General features: G+C 45.2%; 1 protein-coding gene across 19 annotated transcripts in view; it reads right to left on the bottom strand.

Moving 5' to 3' along the window:
* Nucleotides 1-23,320, bottom strand: part of phldb1b (pleckstrin homology-like domain, family B, member 1b) — a 375,430-nt gene that overhangs the window by 317,491 nt on the left and 34,619 nt on the right. Inside the window, exon 1 of one of the 19 annotated variants that reach the window (XM_072593426.1) lies at nt 19,547-19,651. The exons of the other annotated variants lie outside the window; for them this stretch is intronic. Coding sequence (XP_072449527.1) covers nt 19,547-19,636 — 90 coding nt within the window. The 5' untranslated portion in view covers nt 19,637-19,651. Of the gene's footprint in view, nt 1-19,546; nt 19,652-23,320 lie in introns of those variants that run through there. 19 annotated transcript variants of the gene reach the window in all.

Here is a 23,320-nt window from a genome sequence, read left to right on the forward strand (position 1 = left end):
GGAGAAATCAAATCAACTCAAACCAAAACAAGTCGTCAATTTGGATCACAACCACAAACATTCACTACCTCTACACCACCGAGGCTCAGGACCAGCAGCATGTATAATCTCCAAGATACACTGCAGAAATTCACCAACGCTCCTTAGACATCACCTTACAAACCCACAACCACTTCCATCTAGAAGGACAAGGGAAACAGACACAGGGGAACACCACCCCCTGCAAGATCCCCTCCAAGCCACTCACCATCCTGACATGGAAATATATTGCCGTTCCTTCATAGTCATTGGGTCAAAATTCTGGAATTCCCTCCCCAGGGATATTGGGGATCAACCTGCAGCACATGAACTGTTGTCGTTCAAGAAGGCAGCTCACTACCACCTTCTCAGGGGCAATTAGGGACGGGCAATAAATGCTGGGCCCGGCCAGTGACACCCATGTCCCATGAATGTATAACAAAATTGGTACACTGCTATTGAGGGATCTTGCTTTGCAAATTGGCAGCGGTGTCTCCTCCACGATACTATTGGACTATACTTCTTCGATCAGTTACTGGCTGCTAGGGATTTTGGGATGTCCTAAGGTTAGGAAAGGTGCTACATAAACACAAGTCTTTCTATCGCTCCCTCATCCAGAGCCTCTTTGTAACCATTCTGACTGCAGTCGGCTAATTGATCACGGAAATTCACAATTCCAAAACAACTGAAGTTTCATTGTGCATTTGAACCACAGCAGCGTGAATACTATCCACTGAGACACTGTCTGGCAGTTTGATATAACACAGCCGTTCAGTGGTTGCAGCAAAGTCAATAATGAATGGCAATCCTTTGCCTGTGGGGGGGTTGACAGGAAATGGACAGTATGCTTCTGCTCTCACTGCACACTCCTCTGAAAATGTGACTCCTGAAATAGACTCTCAGTGATGGGACAGGCCCACCGAGGGGCTTCCTGTGTCTAGGGAGGAATTCAGACAATCGCTGGCCGAAATTAGACTTCCGGACTCTTTGCTGGGATGTGGGTGTTGCTGGCTGGTTTAGCATTTATTGTCCGTCCCCTTGTGCCTTGGGAAGGGTGGGGATGAGCTACCATCTCCAATCGCTGCAGTCCACACGACGTAGATGGGAGTCCGAGACTTTTGATTTCACCATAACTAGCTACACCATAACAACAAATGCTGACCTTCTGATTAACACTCGCATCCTCAGAATAAAGGAACGAAAAGCCCTTTTGATTTTTATCCTGGTTGGTTGCAGAGCGTTAATGAATTAACTGGGTGCAGGTGCATGTGTTTTGGAAAAGGACAACTCCCTGAGCAGAAAGTGGAGGTTTATCTCCTGAACCAGAGCCCAACAGGATATACACAAGAGAACAGCTTCTCCATCACTCTCACCGGGATGCCACTGGTGCTGACACCAAGCTACTAATTCCACTCACTGGATCCCATTACAGGATAAGACAGGATGGAGAAGGGGCAGGGGGTAAAGACAGATAAAACTCCACAAAAGTGATCCATTTACTTGCAGGAGGGTTTGCTAATGTCTCATTTGGGAGCACGATGGAGTTCTTTACTTCATGAGGGGTGCCCTGATCAAAGTCTTTCAACTTCTCAAGGGCTTCAATGGTATAAATGTAGCGAAGATGTTTCCACCCCTAGTACAGACCCTGACAAGGAACGACGGACTGAAGATAGTCACTAATACGGCCTGTAAAGAATTCAGGAAAACGTTCTCATCAGATTGGGGATGTCACTCCCACGGGGAGTAGTGGAGCCAAATAGCTCCAAATGTGTTTAAGATGATGTTAGGTAAACACATAGTGGAGAAAGAAATAACAGGATGTGGTTGGGGGAGAGAGATAAATTAGGCTGCATGTCGTCTCACATGGAGCCTAAACAGGAACACAGACCATTCCAAACAAATTTCTGTGCCTGTAAATTCTACATCATTTTTGCAATAGTTAGTATTATAATGCCAACTTTAGTTTGCAAATTAAAATTGTTTTCTTTATATCAAACATTTAAATTCCTTCAGAATCTTATTGCCTCCACTTCCTGACTAATGTCTTTCACTGAAGGCCCTGTTATATACTGTATATTTATTCAGACACCAGCTTTCCCAAATTGGCACGGAGCATTAGCCAACCAGAATGGCTTGTGTCAATCATCTCATTGAGGAGGAATACTGTATCTGAGCCTAAATCCACCAGCAGTGATCTCAGGTGAACATTGTCAAAGGTAATAGCTCTGAAAAAGTTAATCTTCGTGTTACATTGGCTCTACCCATTCTACTGATGTCATACAGTCTGTGAGGAGAGACACCTTCATCTTTTCAACGGAGCAGCTGTACTTACACCAACTCCCTAAGTCCTAGTGATAATTCCTGACGAAATGTAATTGTACTCATGGCTATCTCTTCCTGTTATCTATTAACAGTTGTTATGGACCAGACCAGATCCCCTCCAAATACCCTTGACCCTAACTGTCTCTGATTTTAAAGATAGGTCTGAAGTGCTGTTTTCCAGATGCAATCCGATTGGTCAAACTACAGTCAGTTCTGTGCGTTTCTTCGATGCAAATTGGATTTAATGTGATTGAAGAATTTAGACCATTATTTGTAGAACGCACATGTTCTTTATCTGTATTGGCTATAATGCAATTCTGGTTCCTTTAGTTTAAATGGCACAGCTATTACACAATTTTCTTATAATACAAGATCACATGAGAACAGATCTATTGTATTATATCAGAATCAACTGTACTCAACATTAAGCAAAATATAATTTATTTAAACACTATAGTAACACTACAAACAAAACGAAGAGGAATTTAGAATAAGTCAACTATTGGGAAACTTAACCAAATAATAGATTCAGTACCTATTACTAATCAACTGTTCCAATACAGTCACATCCCATAAACACACCCCTTGGCAAAATGGCAAACTTAGACACAGATTCTCACATGCAGCTCTCTAATCGAGGAGGAAATAACATAAAGAGAAAATTTGGAGAAAGTAGCAGCTAGGAGACATTCACAGAAGCTCCAACTCTTTTGCGATCCCAACAGCTTCTGCTTAAAACTAAACCGAAACACTAAAAAAAAACAAGAGAGCCTGTTCTGTGAGAGCTGGCCACACCCATGCTGCTTCCATTGCTCCAACTTTAAACAAAACCCCAAAGCCTCACAAACTGTTTACTTTCTGAGAGACAGCTCAGCACCTCACCTTACAACTTCTCTTCAAAACAAAACCAGGACAAAATAACCTTTGAAAGTGACAGCATGATCACACAGTTCCTTTTCTGTAGATAGTGGACAGTGAAGTATCCTTTACCATCGAATCACATGACAGGGACAAGACAGAGCAATGAGAATGAAGGACCAATGGTAGCAAACTGCCTCAAACAGCGCTTACCCAGCCACAATCCTGGTAGAAGTGCCAAAGACCACACAGTACTAGATTACAGTCATCCCAGATGAGGACCAACTGCCTGTGACACTGGGTAATTAAACAAGAGAAAAAGGGAGGGACAGCCAAGGTCCCTACTCCGCATCCATCCATCCCCACAGCGTCTGTCCATCCCCACAGCGTCTGTCCATTCCCACAGAGTCAACCCATTCCCACAGTATCCATCCATTCCTGCAGTATCCACCCATTCCCACAGTGTCAATCCATTCCCGCAGTATCCATCCATTCCCACAGTGTCCATCCATCCCCACAGTGTCCATCCATCCCCACAGTGTCCATCCATTCCCACAGTGTCCATCCATTCCCAACATGTCCGTCCATCCCCACAGTGTCCATCCATTCCCACAGTGTCCATCCATTCCCACAGTGTCTGTCCATTCCTGCAGTGTCCATCCATTCCCTCAGCGTCCATTCATTCCCACAGTGTGTATCCATTCCCGCAGCGTCCATCTATTCCTGCAGCATCCATCCATCCCCACAGTGTCCATCCATTCCCACAGTGTCTATCCATTCCCACAGTGTCCATCCATTCCCACAGTGTCTGTCCATTCCTACAGTGTGTATCCATTCTCACAGTGTGCGTTCATTCCCACAGTGTCCATCCATTCCTGCAGTGTCCATCCATTCCCTCAGCGTCCATTCATTCCCACAGTGTGTATCCATTCCCACAGTGTCCGTCCATTCCCACAGTGTGTATCCATTCCCACAGTGTCCGTCCATTCCCACAGCATCTGTCTATGCCCAAAGTGTTCATCCATTCCCACAGCGTCCATCCATTCCCGCAGTGTCCATCCATTCCCACAGTGTGTATCCATTCCCACAGTGTCTATCCATTCCCGCAGCGTCCATCCATTCCCACAGTGTGTATCCATTCCCACAGTATCCATCCATTCCCGCAGCGTCCATCCATTCCCACAGTGTACATCCATTCCCACAGTGTCTATCCATTCCCACAGTGTCTGTCCATTCCCACAGCGTCCATCCATTCCCACAGTGTCCATCCCTTCCCACAGCCTCCATCCATTCCCACAGTGTGTATCCATTCTCACAGTGTGCGTTCATTCCCAACATGTCCATCCATTCCCACAGTGTCCATCCATTCCCACAATGTCTATCCATTCCCGCAGTGTCCATCCATTCCCACAGTGTTCATCCATTCCCACAGTGTCTGTCCATCCCCACAGCGTCCATTCATTCCCACAGTGTCCATCCATTCCCGCAGTGTCCATCCATTCCCGCAGCGTCCATCCATTCCCAACATATCCATCCATCCATTCCCATAGTGTCCATCCCTTCCCACAGCGTCCGTCCATTCCCACAGTGTCCATCCATTCCCACAGTGTCCATCCATTCCCACAATGTCTGTCCATTCCTACAGTGTGTATCCATTCTCATAGTGTGCGTTCATTCCCACAGTGTCCATCCATTCCCAGTGTCTATCCATTCCAAAGTTTCCATCCATTCCCACAGCGTCCATCCATTCCCACAGCAACTGTCCATGCCCACAGTGTGTATCCATTTCGACAGTGTCCATCCATTCCCACAGCTTCCATCCATTCCTACAGCAACTGTCCATGCCCACAGTGTGTATCCATTCCCACAGTGTCCGTCCATTCCCACAGTGTCCGTCCATTCCCACAGCATCTGTCTATGCCCAAAGTGTTCATCTATTCCCACAGCATCCAGCCTTTCCCACAGTGTCCATCCATTCCCATAGTGTCCATCCATTCCCATAGTGTCCATCCATCCCCACAGCGTCCTCACTATGCACTCTGCAGCCAAGAAAGTACTTGATTTGAATTTTTTTTTGTAATGGTGTAGCAATGACAGTTGGTTTGTACAAAACAAGCTCTCACAAACAGCAATGAAGATTTTTCTTTGCTCAAAGGGTGAAGGGATATTTAACATGAGGAGCATTTGTTCAACATGGTGGCTCCCTGTCAATAGAACATTGGGAACTTCCTTGCACATTGAGAAGAGGATCCATATGCCTGGGTTCCCAAGGTAGAGGATGAATGTTTGTAATGCAGTAATGTTTTTTAAAGCAGTATTTACATAGGTGCCTGCACTCCGTTAATATCTACATTCTCAAATCTAATCAGGAAGAACTATATTCCTATGAACTGGTCACTTTGTCTTGTTGTTTGGATGTATTGCCAGCTCTGTATGTGCAGATGTGACCCGAGTATATTGTTCCAGCAATCCGGTCCACAATGTCCTCAACACAGTCAAAGACCAAGAGGGTACTGGTAAAAATTAAACAAACAACTGAGAGAGATGAAAATAAAACAAAACAGGTCAACCAGGAATTCCTTAAAATTCAATCTAAACTAAACTCCTTGCATTTGTGTAACATCTTGCAAACAGAATGAAAAACAACCCAAGGCATTTCACTGGAGTGATGCCAAGATAGAAACAAGCAGGTAAACAAATACTTGATCTAAAGGTAGATTTTAAGAAGCTTCTTTGAAGCAGATCTGGAGGAGTGCAACTATCACAGAGGGTTGTGTGGCTGGGAGATTACAGAGATAGGAAAGGGTGTGCTGGAGGGGGGGAAGCCTTGGATAGATTTGAAACCAAGGGAAAGGATTTTTAAAAAAAGTGTTGCCAAATTTGGGCAAGATCACACAGATAAATACTAGATGACTCAAAACCCACAAGATAAACAGGCAGCTCTTGCACTTAAAAACACTTCACCTTTTCTATTGCTAAAGGAAGACATATTTTATCAAAACTTTTTGTCTTAGAGTCATAGAGATATACAGCACGGAAACAGACCCTTCGGTCCAACCCGTCCATGCCGACCAGACATCCCAACCCAATCTAGTCCCACCTGCCAGCGCCCGGCCCATATGCCTCCAGACCCGATCAAAATAATTCACAAGAATACCAAACCAAGGGGAAAGAAACCCAACATTTGTACAGCATGAGCATGACTGTTGATTTGTGGGCAAGTGGACTCTGATTGGTAGAGGCTGTGCCGTGCAGAATGCACCAATCACTGACAATTGACAATCGAATTTGAGTTTGATGTAGTGTTCTCACATGTACCGAGATACAGTGAAACATTTTGTTTTGTGTGCCATACAGGCAGATCGCATGATACAAAGTTCATCAGGGTAGCAGAACAAAGTGCAGAATACAGAGTTATAGCTGCAGAGGAGATGGTTAAAAGTCTGATAACAGCGTGGAAGAAGCTGGTCTTGAATCTGTTTGTATGTGTATTCGAACATTTATGTCTCCTGCCTGATGGAAGAGGGTGGAAGAGAGTATATAACCAGGATGGTAGGAAGGGGTCTTTGATTATATTGGTTGCTTTTCTGAGGCAACTGGCAGTATAGAATATATCGGAGTCAAAGGATGGAAGGCTGATTTGCGTGGTGGACTGGGCTTTGTTCCGATTTCTCTATGATGTCTCGCGGATTTGTGAGAACAGTTGCCATCCAGATAGAATGCTTTCTATGATGTTTCTAAAAAATTGGTCAGAGTTTTTATGGACATGTCGAATTTCCTTAGCCTCCTGAGGAAATGGAGATGTTGTTGTGCTTTCTTGACCATTGTGTCGATGTGGGTGGACCTGGATAGATTGTCAGTGATCATCAGGAACTTGGTGCTCTTGGCCATCCCATTGTTTCAAATTTAAATCAAGCAATTTGACTCTGATTACATGGAACATTTCCCTGAGGAATGAACCTTCGGGCTGAGGTGAATGGCTGTCACCAATTTTATTGAGTTGAAACAAATGCAATGCATGTACACATTCTTTCTGTTTGCAAAGAGAGCCATTTCATTATCTGTAGCTTCCAATACATGCAGTCATACTACACAGCAAACATGGAGAAAGTGAGGTCTGCAGATATTGGAGATCAGAGTCAAAAAGTGTGGTGCTGGAAAAGCACAGTCGGTCAGGCAGCATCTGAGGAGCATGGGTATCGACGCTCACGAAGAGCTTATGCTCGAAATGTCGACTCTCCTGCTTTTCAAACGCTGCCTGGCCAGCTGTGCTTTTCAAGCACTATACAGCAAACATGACTGACAATCCTAAACTGGTTGTCAGCGTAATTCCTAAAACACAGGATTATCCAGCAAATGTCCAATTATAGAATCATATGTAACGTGCAGCACATTGTTCCAAGGGGTTCGGTACAATCAGTGCCTCACTTGCTGGGAACAACCAATGGAATGTGCTGCTTGATACAATCTACCGCCTTTGAGAGTGCATACTTGGCATCACACTGGCACTGAAATTCAGATACCACATTACCTATTTGTGTGATAGGCAACATCTTGGGAGAGGTAAGTATGATTTGTGTTGCTACTGCATTGTGGCAACGTCAAGCAGCCCTAAGGCAGTCGCTGTAGTTCCAGTAAAATGCCCTGTCTACCTCAGATTATCCTGGAAGCTATCCTATCCATTCAGAATGGGTGACCCTTTGTAGCTATTCAATAACAGGTAATATCACAGTCAGGTCTGAGAGACCTCGCCTCATCCCCATTCTCACTTTGCAATACGATTTGCATCCTGTCAAAGCGAGAAATCTAAAACAAGTCCAATCCAGACCTGATCTGCTAGGATCAGGCTTAAAGGTCCTGACTGGAGACTTGCCTGAGATTAGTGAGACTCAGCCCTACCCACTACCCCATCTGGGACCTACCCTGTTCAATAGCACTGTGTTGCATCATCTATTACTACAGAAACCACGGTTACAACAGTTTATTTCCTTCAATCAAATGTGAAGAAAGTGTTTATATAAAATTCCTCAAGGAGCAATTATTTTATAGTAAAATCCAACACTTATATTAACATTATAAACATAAATGTCAATTGCTTAAGTAAAAGCTGTCAGTGTAAGTTATAAAAACCACAATATTGCCTGGTTAATTCCCCGAAACTGGCCATATTAAGAAATGATGAATGCTCACAATTGCTTGCAAAGAAGTTGCTGCAATCGTCTTGAAATTTGAAACGGTTGAATAAATTATTTTTGGTTAAATAAAGGATTTAAATTGTTCTCTTTAAATAAATTGTAACATTTTAACTAATGATATACCCAACTAATCCAGCTTTTTCTGTCACTTCTTCATTTCTCCATTCTGAGCTCTGTGTGGTATGGACTTGCTTGAAATTCCTTGCGCCATTTGTTCTGAATATTCAAGTCACTATATAAATGCAGCTTCTGGTTGGGATGAAGTGGTGCTGTTCCACAGCCTCGGGGACTCACTGTAGAAGGTGCCTTGTGTTTGGGCAGCTGTAGCAGACGCTGATACAGTGATCCTTTGTCTCTATTAATCTGGTTTCCCCTTGTGGGAGAGTCTAGGATCAGATGGCATAATGTCAGAGTAAGGGGTCAAACATTTAAGGCACACACAGGAATGTCCTCTCTTGGAGAGTTATGAATGTGTGGAATTATTTACCATAGAGGGCTGTAGAAGCTGGTCATAAAGTACATTCAAGGCGGAGATAGACAGATTTCTAATCAGTAAGGGGAATCAAGGATAATGAGGAAAATGCAGGAAAGTGGTGCTGAAGATTATCAAATCAGCCATGATCTCACTGAATGGTGGAACAGAATTGAGGGGTTGAATGGCCTCCATCTGCTCCTAAACTTTATGAGATAAAATAACTGCAAATGCTGGAATCCAAACTGGACAGGCAGGAGGCTGAAAGAATACAGCAAGCCAGGCAGCGACAGGAGGTGGAGAAGTCGACATTTCGGGTGTAACCCTTCTTTAGGACGCCTACACCTTATGGGCTTAACCTAAAACCCAAACCCTCCTTGTATAGACTGACACAAGCTCATTGACATTTTGTGAATGTACTCACGACAATAACAAGGCTGAAATAACTCCACAGAGGCAGTATCCCATCAGCAAGTCACCCTTTATTTACAGTGTGTTGTACACGACAATGGTCCAGTTCCCTCAGAACCAGCTCCATGAGTGAACAGAACCCTTGACACCCCTGTTCATCTCTGTCAGCCAGGGCTCCCTGATTGGACCAGGTTAACAACTCTAATTACGGAATACATGTTCTTTGTGGTCCACCTGGCTGCCCTCGTTATAATCACTACAGAGGAAATCTTTGTCAATGTTAATATAAACACAGGGACCTCCCTCCAATGCAGTCAGTACAAAGTCATAGGCAAACAAGGCTACTACTACTTGGGGTGGCACGGTGGCTCAGTGGTTAGCACTACTGCCTCACAGCACCAAGGTACCAGCTTAGAGTCCAGCCTTGGGCGACTGTCTGTGTAGAGTTTGCACAGTCTCCCCATGTCTGCATGGGTTTCCCCCAGGTGCTCTGGTTTCCTCCCACAGTCCAAAGATGTGCAGGTTAGGTGAATTGGCCATTCTAAATTGCCCGTAGTGTTACGTGCAATAGTCAAAGTGAAACAGGACTGGATGGGTTACCCTTCGGAAAGTCAATGTGGATTTGTTGGGCCAAAGGGCCTGTTTCCACACTGTAGGGAAGCTAATCTAATAACACGTATTTTTTGCAATATGCCAAAATAACGATACATGGGTTGAGAGACTTTGAAAACGCTAGAAAAGATGCAATTACTCTCAAACCGATAAGGTTAAGGGGAAATTTATTTGTGGAATTTTAACAGAGTAAATAAAGCAAAGCATTTTCTACTGGCTGGATGGTGAGTAAGGAGTTGGTAACAAGTGGGTCAATAGGTAGCAGATGAGGTTTGAGGCACAGAAGTGTGAGGTGATGCATTTTGGTAGGAAGAACATTGAAAGACAATATAAAATGGGCAGTAGAAATCTACTAGGAATAGGGGGATCTGGGTGTATATGTGCACAGATCATTGAAGGTGGCAAGTCAGTTAGAGATAGCAGTTAATAAAGTTAGCATCCTTAGTTTAATAAAGACATAGAGCACAAGAGCAACAGGGTGATGTCAAACATGTACAAACCACTTGTTAGAATGCAGCTGGATTACAAAGCAATATTATAGGAAGGATGTACATTTCTTCTTTATTCATTCATGGGATGAGGACGATACTGACTGGGCCAGCATTTATTGCCCAGAAGACACTTAAGAGTCAACCACATTGCTGTGGGTCTGGAGTCACATGTCAGCCAGACCAGTTAAAGAATGGCAGTTTGCTTTCCTGAAGGTCATGAAAGAATTGTCATTATTAGACTCTTAATTCTCGATACATATTGAATTCAAATTCCACCCCTTACCATGGTGGGATACACACCCTAGTCCCCAGCACATTATCTGGGTCTCTTGGCACAGTGGCTCAGTGGTTAGCACTGCTGCCACACAGCACTAGGGTCCCAGGTTCAATTCCAGCCTTGGGTGACTGTCTGTGTGGAGTTTGCACATTCTCCCTGTGTCTGTGTGGGTTTCCTCCCGCAGGCCAGATGGATTGGCTGTGCTAAATTGCCCATAGTGCTAGGTGCATTAGTCATAGGGAAATGGGTCCTGCTTTGCTTCCCTGAAGGTCTAATCTGATGATAATACCATGAGGCCATCGCCTCCGAATGCTTGAGAGAAAGTGCAGAAGCGATTTGGAAGAATGGAACCAGGAAGGAGAAACTTCAGTGATGAGGAGAGATTGAAGGAGTTGAGACTGTTCTCTTGGAGAGGGGAAGGCTGAGAGGAGATTTAAAAGAGGGTTTTAAAATTATGAGTGGGCTGGCCAGAGTAGATAGAGAGAGGCTGTGTTTACTCATAAAAGAAAGAAAAGAGAGGGCATAGATTTAATTGATTTGCAAAGTAAAGAGAAAAAAGTTTTGACACAGCAAGCAGAGTCAGAGGGCAATGTTTAGAAATGTTATGAATGTGGGTTCACCTGAGGTAGTTAAGGTGGCACCAGATAATTATTGGATGGAAACAATGTACAAGATATAGGGAAAAGGCAGGAGAGTGGTTCAACCATTGCAGGCATGATGGGCTGAATGGGCACCTTCCACCCATAACGATCCTGTGAATCAGAGGATACTAGGCGAAGATAAATTGTTAAAGAGCCGGAGAGGAAATTTGGAATATTTGTAAACACAAAGAGTTGCGGTAATCTGGAATATGCTGCCTGAAAGGCAGATTCAATAGGAATTTTCAAAAATGGATTCAGGGAAATACCTGAAAAGGAGAAATCTACAGGGAAAGGCCATGGGGAGTGGGACTGGTTTGATGGTACAGTTAGCACACCCATGATGGGCTGAATGGCCTTCTTCTCCACTGCTATAGAATTTGCTAATGCAAAGAAATAGATCAAACCCATTCCGAGACCAATGCACAGATCCTGATCCAATATCTCAGGGTAATGCTGAGAAGGTGGTGATGGTTTGTTAGCCTGGAATCCTGTGCCGACTACATCCCACCCCATCCAATACAAGAACTGATTATCCAGGCCATTACTGTCTCTGGAATCTTGCTGTGCATTGAATAACTGCCTGTATCATAGCAACCAGAACAATTCATTTGATGGTGTTGTTACATTACTGACATGCTACTACAGATGTTTTAAAAATCAGAGCAAGGGCTGAATCACAAATGTATCCAGCGTCAAGCTCTGGTGTGTAAAATGTTAAATCTCTGACAAGCGCATATTTGACAGCAGCTGGTGTGTTGGATAGATTCTGATAGAGCTTGCTGTTAGTAATTCAGGTTGGCAACTTAAGTGGCAATTTTCTGGCATTCCTTAAACCTTATTAAGTGAAAGAGTTCTTTCAGGCTTTAGAGGAAATTGCTATAGTGTATATGTCAAATCTCCCATGTGACGTTTACTATATAAAAGGGGTTTGTTTGCCTGGAAACAGCTCTGACTAATAGCTCTGGGTGTAGTCCACCTAAATCAGTCAGTGATACACACACAGACCCTCTTGTAGTTGAAGGCTCACTAACCAATTGTGCTAAGACTTCAGGGCAAAAATGTCTTTCTATCCCTAAAGAACGTTAATGTTTCAATATGGAAGGTGTAGTGGGACATTAATTTGTACAAGGCACAGAGATGCCAGGTTCAATTGGCACACGGGATCTGGGTTTGATGGCAAGGCTGGCATTTCTTATCAATCCCAAATCGTTCTGGAGAATGGCTTGCCACTTCAGAGAGCAGTTAGGAGTCAAAATTATCGGTATGGGTCTGCAGACCCACAAGCTGAATTCACTGTGCTCAAGGGCAGCAAACCATAATGACACAGACTGTTCTTCAACTGGGTGCCATTTGTTCTGTATATCGTGCATTGTGCAAAGAGTGACATTACCAGCAACACTCCACTTCAGCAGATTGTCACTCGAGTTCTTTCTGAATTGTCTGGCTGCCGAGATTCTGTACACGCTCTAAGCCTGTGCAACATCCTGTTGGATGGGAACGAGTGCAGAATTGGCCAGCCTCACTGATCTCCACCAACATACTCTGAAAGAAATACCTCATCTGCTCATGTCTCTGACACACTGCAGAAAGAAATGACAGAATTACACAGCATTCACAGCTGTAGAAACAGGCCATTTGGCCCAACTGGTCCACGGCCATGTTAATACTGTACATGAGCCTCCGCCCACCTGCTTCACATCAGCCTGTCACCACGATCTCTGAATGCTTTCCCTCTTTTCTCCAGCTTCCCATTAAAGACATCTCTTTGTTCAGCCCAACAAACGCAAATTCCACATACTCACCAGTCTCTGAACATCTGATGTTTCATGGTGGTGGTTCCATCATTTGTAATTGATCCCTATTGTAATAGAATATGCCATTTCTGAGGGCAGTTAGGAGTTAACCACACTGCTGTGGGTCTGGAGTCACATGTAGGCCAGACCAAGGCAGCTTTCCTTCCTTAAAGGACATTACTGAACCAAATGGGCTTTTATAGCAATCTCCATCACTGAGACCAGCTTTTAGTTCCAGATTTTTCATTAACTGAGTTCAAATTTCATCATCTGCCATGATGGGATTTGAACCCATGACCCATGAGTAATAGTTTGGGCCTTTGGAATACTGGTAACCTGGTTGGGGTCCAGTGATATAGTTATGATCCTTAGTTTTAGACATGCAAAATATCTTCTCCATGTCTACACTGTTAAACATCTTCTGAATTTGAGGAGAAAGAAGCTAGACTGTTCAAATTAGCACTGACTTGTTCAAGTTCCAAAGATGATTAATTGCAGAATTGAATTCTTGATTATTTTGAAAGCTGGTAACACAATGTGACCTGCAGAGTGCGGTTACTCCTGACAGTAACATCGATGGCATGCTGATACCTTGTTAAAACAAAGTGACAGGAATTTCACCCACACAAAGTGCAAAGATGTATTTTTATATGGTTATTTTCACACACACACTACGTATTCAAAGACCTGTATGTGACACATCACAGCACTGAGGGTGGATATTCTGTTCATTGCGCCTGTGCTCACTCTCTGTTCAACTCAATTTCTCTGCTCTTTCCGCCATTGTCCTGAAAGCCTATTGCCTTCAAAGATTCATCCAGTTCAGAGAATCCCCACAGTCCAGATGGAGGCTATTCGGCCCATCAAGTCTGTACCAACCTTGCAAACAACATTCCACCCAGACCCATCCAATCCCTGTAACCCTGCGTTTCCCATGGCTAACCCACCTAGCCTGCACATCCCTGGACACTTTGGGACAACTTCCCATGGCCAATGTACCTAACCTGCACATCTTTGGACTGTGGGAGGAACCCAGAGCACCTGAAAGAAACCCAACAGACACGGGGAGAATGTGCAAACTCCACACAGACAGTCACTAAAGGGTGGAATCGAGCCTGGGTTCCTGGCACTGTGAGGCAGTAGCGCTAACCACTGAGACACTGTGCCATCCCCAGTTCCCTTCTGAAGTTTCCCATGGAATCTGCTGTTACTACCCTTTGAGGGAGAACATTCCAGATCACAACAACTCTCTGGGCCGAAGGCCATGGTCTCCTGCCAGAGGATATGTAGATCTGGTCAGTTCCTCAGGAGGCTTTCCCACTTTCCTCGGCCCACACCCACCCCATGCCCCCCCATAACCTGTCCAGTTTACTTGGGGTGAGTAAGGCCTAAGGCAGCCTCCATTGTGGCCAATCATTAGCCTCTCAAAAACCACTTCCTACCCGGCCTCCATTTTGTATTCAAAGGGAAGGGGGAAGCTTATTGGGCCATCTTTTGACCTTGGGTGAGAATACAGGGGTCTGCGTTCCTCAAGGGGTCTGCTTTCAACATTGGGCATTGCCCACCAAGGCCAGGCCTTTGAAGTTGTGCCCATCTCCTCTACATCTCTAGGCGTCACCTTCGAGACCCCATCCCCTTCCCCCATCTCCCTTGCTGAACCACTCCATCTACTAAACCGGGGGTCAGTTGGTCTTCCGCAGGCTGGTTATTTGTATTTCATACTTCAATACAAACTCTAGTCTGACCTCTGTTCATAACCAATTTCATGTGAGAAAAATCTAGCCCTTTATATTTTAATAATCCACCACCAAATCACAGATTTCACTCCTTTTAAAAAAAAATTACAAGTACTGCCCACTAAGGCCAGAGCTACAGTAACAAAACCCAAACAAGAAGGAAATAAATGAAGGTTAACGTCAGAGGGGGAGATAATACATCCCATCCCCTGCAGCACCCACTTTAAGGAAGTCCAATTTTTTTTTCAAATCCAGAAGCATTATCACACATAACTAGACGGCTTTGTTCCCATCACCAGACTACCCCCATGATAGTTTCCATCTATTATAGAATAATAATTTGCCCCTACCACACAAAAGCTGGGCATTCAGCCCACACCAACCTCTGAAGAGCATCCCACCCCTACCCTGTAATTCCCATGGCTAATCCACCTAGACACTATGGGCAATTTAGCATGGTCAATCCACCTAACCTGCACATTTTTGAACTGAGGGAGGAAATCTATGTAGGCACAGAGAGAATACACCAACTCCACACAGACAGAGGCTGGAATCGAACCTGGGCTCCTGGCACAGGGAGGCAGCAGTGCTAACAACTGAGCTACCCCATTTCCCAGTTCATCACATTGAGGGCAATGCAGGCAACCAAAGGTGAGGAGAAGTATGGAGGGAAATCCAGGCTATTTTTAAAAAATTCACCTGATTTGAGAGGTGATTACATAGCACTGGATCCAGTGTGATTTGAACCTAGGATTCTTGGCTCAGAGATAGGGTCACTACCACTACACCACAAGAGCCCTTCAACCCAGTGCTTAGACATTTTCTAATCCTGTTACAGAGTCAAAGAGTCACAGAGATGTCTCTAGAGAGTCATGGACCCTTCAGTCCAACCCGTCCATGCCGACCAGGTATCCCAACCCAATCTAGTCCCACCTGCCAGCACCCAGCCCATATCCCTCCAAACCCTTCCTATTCATTTACCCATCCAGATGCCTTTTAAATGTTGCAATTGTACTAGACTCCACCACTTCGTCTGGTAGCTCATTCCATATACATACCACCCTCTGCGTGTAAAATTTGTCTCTTAGGTCTCTTTTATATCTTTCCCCTCTCACTCTAAACCTATGCCCTCTAGATCTGGACTCCCCCATCCCAGGGAAAATACTTTATCTATTTATCCTATCCATGCCCCTCATGATTTTATAAATCTCTTTCAGGTCACCCCTCAGCGTCCGATGCTAATATCACTGTACCTTCACTGTCACTGGGTCAAAAGCCTGGAATTCCCTCCCTAAGGGCATTGTGGGTCATCTCACAGCAGGTGAACTGGTGTGGTTTAAGAAGGCAGCTCACTCCCACTTTCTCAAGAGCAAGTAGGGATGGGCAATAAATGCTGGTCCAGGTAGAGAGGTCCACATCCCATGATTGAATTTTTTAAAATTTCCAACATCTTCAGTCTATTGATTTTTTTTTTGCAATGATGTCCCGAAACGATTTCCAGTCAATGTCAGACTATCAATAATGTGTACTCACAGTTGTAATGTCAAGAAACAGAACAGCCAATGTGCACACAGCAAGCTCCCACAAAGAGTATTGAGAATGAGCTGATTATGTTTTCGGCTGGTGTTGGTTGAGGATCATCAACAGAAAGAAGTCTTACTATTGAAGGGAGAGGAGAGAGTGAGTTTAAGGAGAGAATTCTGAAGGACTGGATGGGAGGGCAGTCAGGAGAATGATGACAGATGCTCGGAAGCAAGTTCTCAACACAAAGAGAGGCCACTTGCAGAAATTTTTAATGACCTTGAGCACAATTCTGTCTACACAGAGCAAGCACAAAGTGCAGCCACTTACTAGAGAATGGAATTCTCCACATTATTGCAAATTCTACCAAAGACTAAGAGCTCCCGATTTGCCCCAACTGCTCAATATTCATGCAATTCCCCAGTGGAATCTATGGTATGTCGACTGCGCACACAGACCTAATCCCAACTCCTCGCAGTGTTTCATTTCAGCAGAAGGTTTATTACACAAATATTTACACTGGACAATCCAATGCACCAGTGCTATACAAATATCGTTGTGGAAATAATGTCGAGAAGCCCGTTATTAGGTTTACAGCTGGGACACAGGAGGGGCAAATCCTTCAGGCTGCAGCAGCTGTATAAACCCAGTCTGTAGCTTAAGGTGACCTTCAATTCAAAGCTTCAATTGAATTCAGGGTGGGCAGGGCACAGGGGAAAAACTGGAATTTCTGACTTCCATGTGAGGCTGGTGCAGCTGTTCAAATGCGGAGGAGGGAAGATTACTCAGATCGAGAAGACATTATTCAGACCAAGAAGACTTCATCACTTCGAGATGGCGGTGGGTGGGAACTGTTTACGAGTGGGATATTAATACTATCTAAGAGCTTCACTCTCCGAGTATCTTGGTCACAATCAAATGAAACACATATGAGCTGTATGTTCAGTCACGGAAAGCATAAAAGGGAATTTCTTGAAAAGTTATGACAATTATATTTTATTTTCCAGAGGGAAGGCAGCATGATTATTCCCATTTTAATATTACATCACGCCTCGCTGGGAGTTTGAGTCAGAACATTCAGCTGCCACTCCCCAGACTCTTGCAGGATCTGTGCTGAGGGAATGCCGCACTGTCACAGGGTCAGCGCTGAAGGAGTGTCGCACTGTCACAGGGTCAGCGCTGAGGGAGTGTCGCACTGTCACAGGGTCAGCGCTGAGGGAGAGCCGCACTGTCACAGGGTCAGCGCTGAGGGAGTGTCGCACTGTCACAGGGTCAGCGCTGAGGGAGAGCCGCACTGTCACAGGGTCAGCGCTGAGGGAGTGTCGCACTGTCACAGGGTCAGCGCTGAGGGAGTGTCGCACTGTCACAGGGTCAGCGCTGAGGGAGAGCCGCACTGTCACAGGGTCAGCGCTGAAGGAGTGTCGCACTGTCACAGGGTCAGCGCTGAAGGAGTGTCACACTGTCACAGGGTCAGCGCTGAGGGAGAGCCGCACTGTCACAGGGTCAGCGCTGAAGGAGTGTCGCACTGTCACAGGGACAGCGCTGAGGGAGTGCCGCACTGTCACAGGGTCAGCGCTGAGGGAGTGCCGCACTGTTGGAGGGTCAGTGCTGAGGGAATGTCGCATTGTCGGAGGGTCAGTGCTGAGGGAGTGCTGCACTGTCGGAGGGTCAGTGCTGAGGGAGTGCTGCACTGTTGGAGGGTCAGCGCTGAGGGAGTGCCGCACTGTCAGAGGGTCAGTGCTGAGGGAGTGCCACACTATTGGTGGGTCAGTGCTGAGGTAGAGCTGCACTGTCAGAGGGTCAGTGCTGAGGGAGTGCTGCACTGTCGAAGGGTCAGTGTTGAGGGAGTGCCGCACTGTTGGAGGGGCAGTGCTGCGGTAGTGTGGCACTGTAGGAGGGTCAGTGCTGAGGGAGTGCTGCACTGTTGGAGGGTGAGTGCTGAGGGAGTGCCGCACTGTCAGGGGGTCAGTTCTGAAGGAGTGCGGCATTGTCGGAGGGTCAGTTCTGAGGGAGTGCTGCACTGTTGGGCGGTCAGTGCTGAGGGAGTGACGCACTGTCGGAGGTTCAGGACTGTCAGCAGTGCCTTTAAATCAAGGCTCTATCTGCTCTCTCAGCTGGAAGTGAAGATTCCATGGCACTACTCTGAAGAAGGGCAAGGGCATTTACTCCAGTGTCCTGATTAATGTTTGCCCCTCAATGAATCTCAATACAAATAGATTATGGGATTGCTCCCCTGGTGGGATCTTGCTGTGCAGAAATGTCCAACGTGACATTATATTGCAGTTGTGAAGATATATATGACTCAATACCCGAGCAGTTGAAGATGGCCAATCAGTGTTGGCCTAGCCAGGGACACTCACATTCTGTAAACATTAGAAAAAGGGACCACATTTCAAAAGCATCTCATTGGCCGTTCTCTGTAGTGTGCACAGCAATGACTCAGAAATCTGAAACAGATGGATTTTCCCACAGAACTATTAGTGAACAAAGAGGAAGATGTTTGCCCACAACACTGCCACAAAATGGCGCCTCAGTAACATCTTGTGGCTCCCTGGGCCAATCACATTTGACTCCCATATTGTGTCAAGCATGGGAAATCACCTTGTAATTAAAATGGTGCATTTGACAGAGTGAAAATGTGCGCAAGAGAATCAGCAAGCACCAGGACAAAACAGGAGTGTAACCCAACATGAGTCAGTATGTGGGCAGGCAGAGTTGTGAATGAATCTGAGGTCACGGAGAGGGGAGACTCTCAGCCAGCCTGGCAGGTCAATGGAACTGTCGATGCCTGATGCAACAAAAGCATGGAGTGTGTCAGGACGGGAATGCAAACCCTTTGGTGAGACCATTGCACATGACACCACGTGTGAGGTCATTCACTCTAAATCCAGCACCTGTAGATGTCTATTGCGTCCCCTCTTACATTAATCCCCTGTCCCACTCCCAGCGATTCTAGACAGTAAACTCCCTCCTTTACTGAGCAATATTGAAATACCATAGAATTATAGAATGATATAGTATAACACAAGGCCATTCAGCCCATCGACCTCGAGTGCAGAGCTACACAAATAAAGCTAATCCTACATGGTATACTGTTTTCCCTTTCGGAGGAAAAATGTCTGCTCTAAAATACACCTTTGAAAAATTTCCCTGTTTTTGATTTCCAATCAGTTTTGTTTTGTCATGCCATTATACTTACTTTGGTAATAACATGTAAGCTGGTGTTGGGCAATAAGCTGGTGATTACTTTCACAGGGAAATCTGCTCGAATGTGTTTCCTCTTCTCCATCTCATAGTCCCACCACACACAGTGGGCGGGGGGCAGAGACCCGTCAATGCAGGGGCTGGGGGGAGGTCACTCGCCTTCAGCTGGTGCCAACGCACTAGGCACTGCCAATGCTCCTACCTTCGAGTCTGCCAGCTTCTTGTACCAGCGATAGTTCCAGCGGGCCAACACACCAAGTCAGCCAATGTCTCTGTTGAAATGCCTCGATTCCTTTCCAACTGCACAGTCTAGTTCAGAGAGTGAAGCTGGGTGACTAAACCACAGTCACTGGATTCTGGAATTGCTGCTTTTGGGACTTAACAACAGACTTTGAATTTCACTTCCCAATCCCTTCCGCTGCCATCTCTCACCACTGCACTAAATCTCGCTCTGAGGAAGTTTGTTTCATCGTCGAAGACATAACAGAACCAGGCTCGACTCTTTAACGTAAAAACCTGACTGGAGCCCAGAGCGAATCATTCTCTCTCTCTCTCTTCCCCACCCTCTGCTGTATTGGAGAGAATATTCACAGAGCAGCAGACAGGAACAGGACACAGTGGGTGGACAAAGAGTTGGAGAGAAATTTGACAAAGCTGGAAATGCAAATGCTTAACTCCTTTCAGTCCATTCTGTAACGGAATATTCTCCTGTGAACTGAACTAAAGCAAGTACTGTATTTTATCAACTACAACACCCCCTCCCACACAATAACCTCCCCCTACATCTCACCCCTACCTGAAAACATTCAGATTCTTTGTGCAGTTTGCCCTCAGAGTTGATGGGAGTGGTGATGGAGCTGGAGGACAATGTGTACAGAAGTAAAGTTGCTATAGTCCCAGAGGACCACTCCCTCATTAGACAGAGTTGTTTTAACCTGAGGGTCAGAACGCCTCAGGTAAGGGGGAAGGTTGAGATGGAGGGTCCTTCAGGATAATCTCAGCTGCTGTGAGAATTGAACCCACACTGTTGGTGTCATTCTCTATAACAAACCAGCCAATGCAGGCTGACTGACCTCCACTGGCTACTGTAAGGTCTGATGAAACACTCAGAGTTTTGTTGTGATTCATTCATTCATGAGATATGGACCTTGCTGGCTGTGCCAAAATGTATTGCCCAACCCTAAGTGACCAAAGACCAGTTAGAAACGAACCACATTGCTGTGGGTTTGGGTTCACGGGTGGGCTACACCAGGCAGATTTCCTTTCCTGAAAGGCATTAGTAGACCAGAATGAATTCTATCATCTCCAGCCTGCCTCCCACTTCCTGTCACATGCTTGACTCAGATCCTCCTCAGACTCTCTAAGACCTCTGCATTCCTGCAATTCCATCTCCTCGACTTGATTTTAATCACTCCATAATTGCTGGCCAAGCCTTTGCTGTTCGCGTTCACAAACTTCTACAGCTCTCTAGATTCACCTAGAGCCTGTACACTTGCCTTTATACCTGATGGTATGGCTGTGAGTCAGGTTTTGTTAGATTGGGACCTAATAAGGCATCTTTGAGCTGTTTTAGTGTGTTAGAGGCACTATATGAATGAAAATGACACAGCTAAGCATGAGGCTCTCAAAAATTAATCTGAGGCATATTCAGCTCATCCTGACCATCAGTACAGCTTAATAAAAGGTTTAGAGCAAAGTGTTTAGCAGTGTGCCCACAGTAAATGTTACCAGGCTGTTTTAAGAAGATCTATGGGAGATGGTACAATGAGTGAGCTCTCGAAACAGCAGCTGGCCTGCAATTAGCACTCACAAAACTTTGTGCTGCAGGGAGAAAGTTTCCATCACAAGCTTCCAGGAGGTGACTGAAAATGTTCCTGGCCTTTTGTCATTTGTCTTGTCCAATTCTATTCACATGGGAAATTCACGCCTGCATTTCTGAGCGAGGTTTTTTAGTTAAATTTTGATCAACTTTGTCCTCACTCCATTCTGAGGTCAAGGAACTTTGGAAATTTGCTCTCACAGCAGATGGTGCAGTTTGGAATCAATTAAAAACCTTGAAATCGTTGTTTCATAGATAGATGAACAGGTCCTTCGGCCCAACAAGTCCACAGCAACCCTTCGAAGAGGACCCCACCCAGATCCATTCCCCAATCCTATTACTCTACATTTATCGTTGGCTAATGCACCTAGCCTACACAACCATGAACACTGTGGGCAATTTAGCATGGCCAATTCACCTAACCTGACCTGCACATCTTTGGACTGTGGGAAGAAATCAAAGCACCCAGAGGAACCCCACACAGACACAGGGAGAACGTGCAAACTCCACACAGACAGTCGCCTGAGGCTGGAATCGAACCCGGGTCCTTAGCACTGTGAGGCAGCAGTGCTAACCACTGAGCCACTGTGCCACTCCTTGATTGCCAGAAAAGCCCAACTGAGTCACTGATGCCTTTTAGGATAGGAACTCTGCATGGTCTGGTGTACACATGACTCCAAACCCACAGCAATGTGGTTGGCTTTTAACTGCTCTTCAGGCAACTGGGGATGGGCAATAAATGCTGGCCTGGTCAGCAACATCCACATGTTGTGTATGAATGAATTGCCTGAAACAGAGGTGCTCAGCATCAGGTAGTTTACTGCTACCTAGAAGGGACTATAGGTATCTCTCCCTGATGGATAGAGAGAGGTAGAGAGAGAGTGAGAGAGAGGTGGAGAGATAGAGATGGAAAGATAGAGATAGAGAGAAAAATAGAGAGAGAGAGAGAGCGAGAGAGAGAGAGAGAGAGAGAAAGAAGGGGTTTTATGGTTGGAGGGGCAACACTCCACTTGAGGCACTGGGAAGACCAAAGAGCAGACCTCCAAGAACGAGCACAGATGGTAGCTATTGAGCCAACTGAATGAACAGACCCCACAGTTAACAACATCTTGCATTTATATAGAGTCTCTGATATGGAAAAGCATCTCGAGCACTTCACAGTAGTGTTGATTGAGGAAACTTGGATAACAAGCCACATGAGAATCATAGAGTCATACAGAACGGAAATAAACTTTTCAATTCAACCAGTCCGTGCCAACCATGTTCCCAAACTAAACTAGTCCCACTTGTGTGTACTTGGCCCACATCCCTCCAAACATTTGCTGCTCATGCACTGATCTAAGTGTCTTTTAAACATTGGAACTGTAGTCACACCCACCTCTTAGAAGCTCCGTCAAAGAGCTGAGTTTTAAGCAGTTACCCTAAGAAAGGAGAGAGATATAGAGAGGCCAGAGTTCAGGGTTCAGGGTTCAGGGAGTTGAGGACATGGTCATTAGCTACAGAATGATTAAAAACTGGATGTTCAAGAGACTTGAATCAGAGGAACGCTGATAAAATTGTCAAAGGTACAGGAAAAGTTAACCTAGATAATGGCAAGAAATGAAAGTGAACAACAAGTATCTGACTAGAGGTAACCCATATTAGGACAGACATCAGAACACTCTTCACACAATGTGTACAACCAATTCTAAATAAACCCCCAGAGTCAAAATATAAGGACCCATTTAAAGAGACAACTAGCTACAATGGCAGTGGTTATCAGGATTGATAGCACTGACTGGGTGAGTTATGATAGCTTACTTTTTAAAAACTCTTTCTTGGGATGGGGGTTTTCACCAGCAAGCCCAGTATCTGTTGCCCTAATTTTTAGGCCATTTCAAGAATGGTTAACAGTCAACCACATCGCTGTGGGTCTGGAGTCACATGTAGGCCAGCCCAGGTAAGGACGGC

Source organism: Chiloscyllium punctatum, chromosome 23 (genome assembly GCF_047496795.1).
Source record: "Chiloscyllium punctatum isolate Juve2018m chromosome 23, sChiPun1.3, whole genome shotgun sequence".
NCBI classification, from domain to species: Eukaryota; Metazoa; Chordata; class Chondrichthyes; order Orectolobiformes; family Hemiscylliidae; genus Chiloscyllium; species Chiloscyllium punctatum.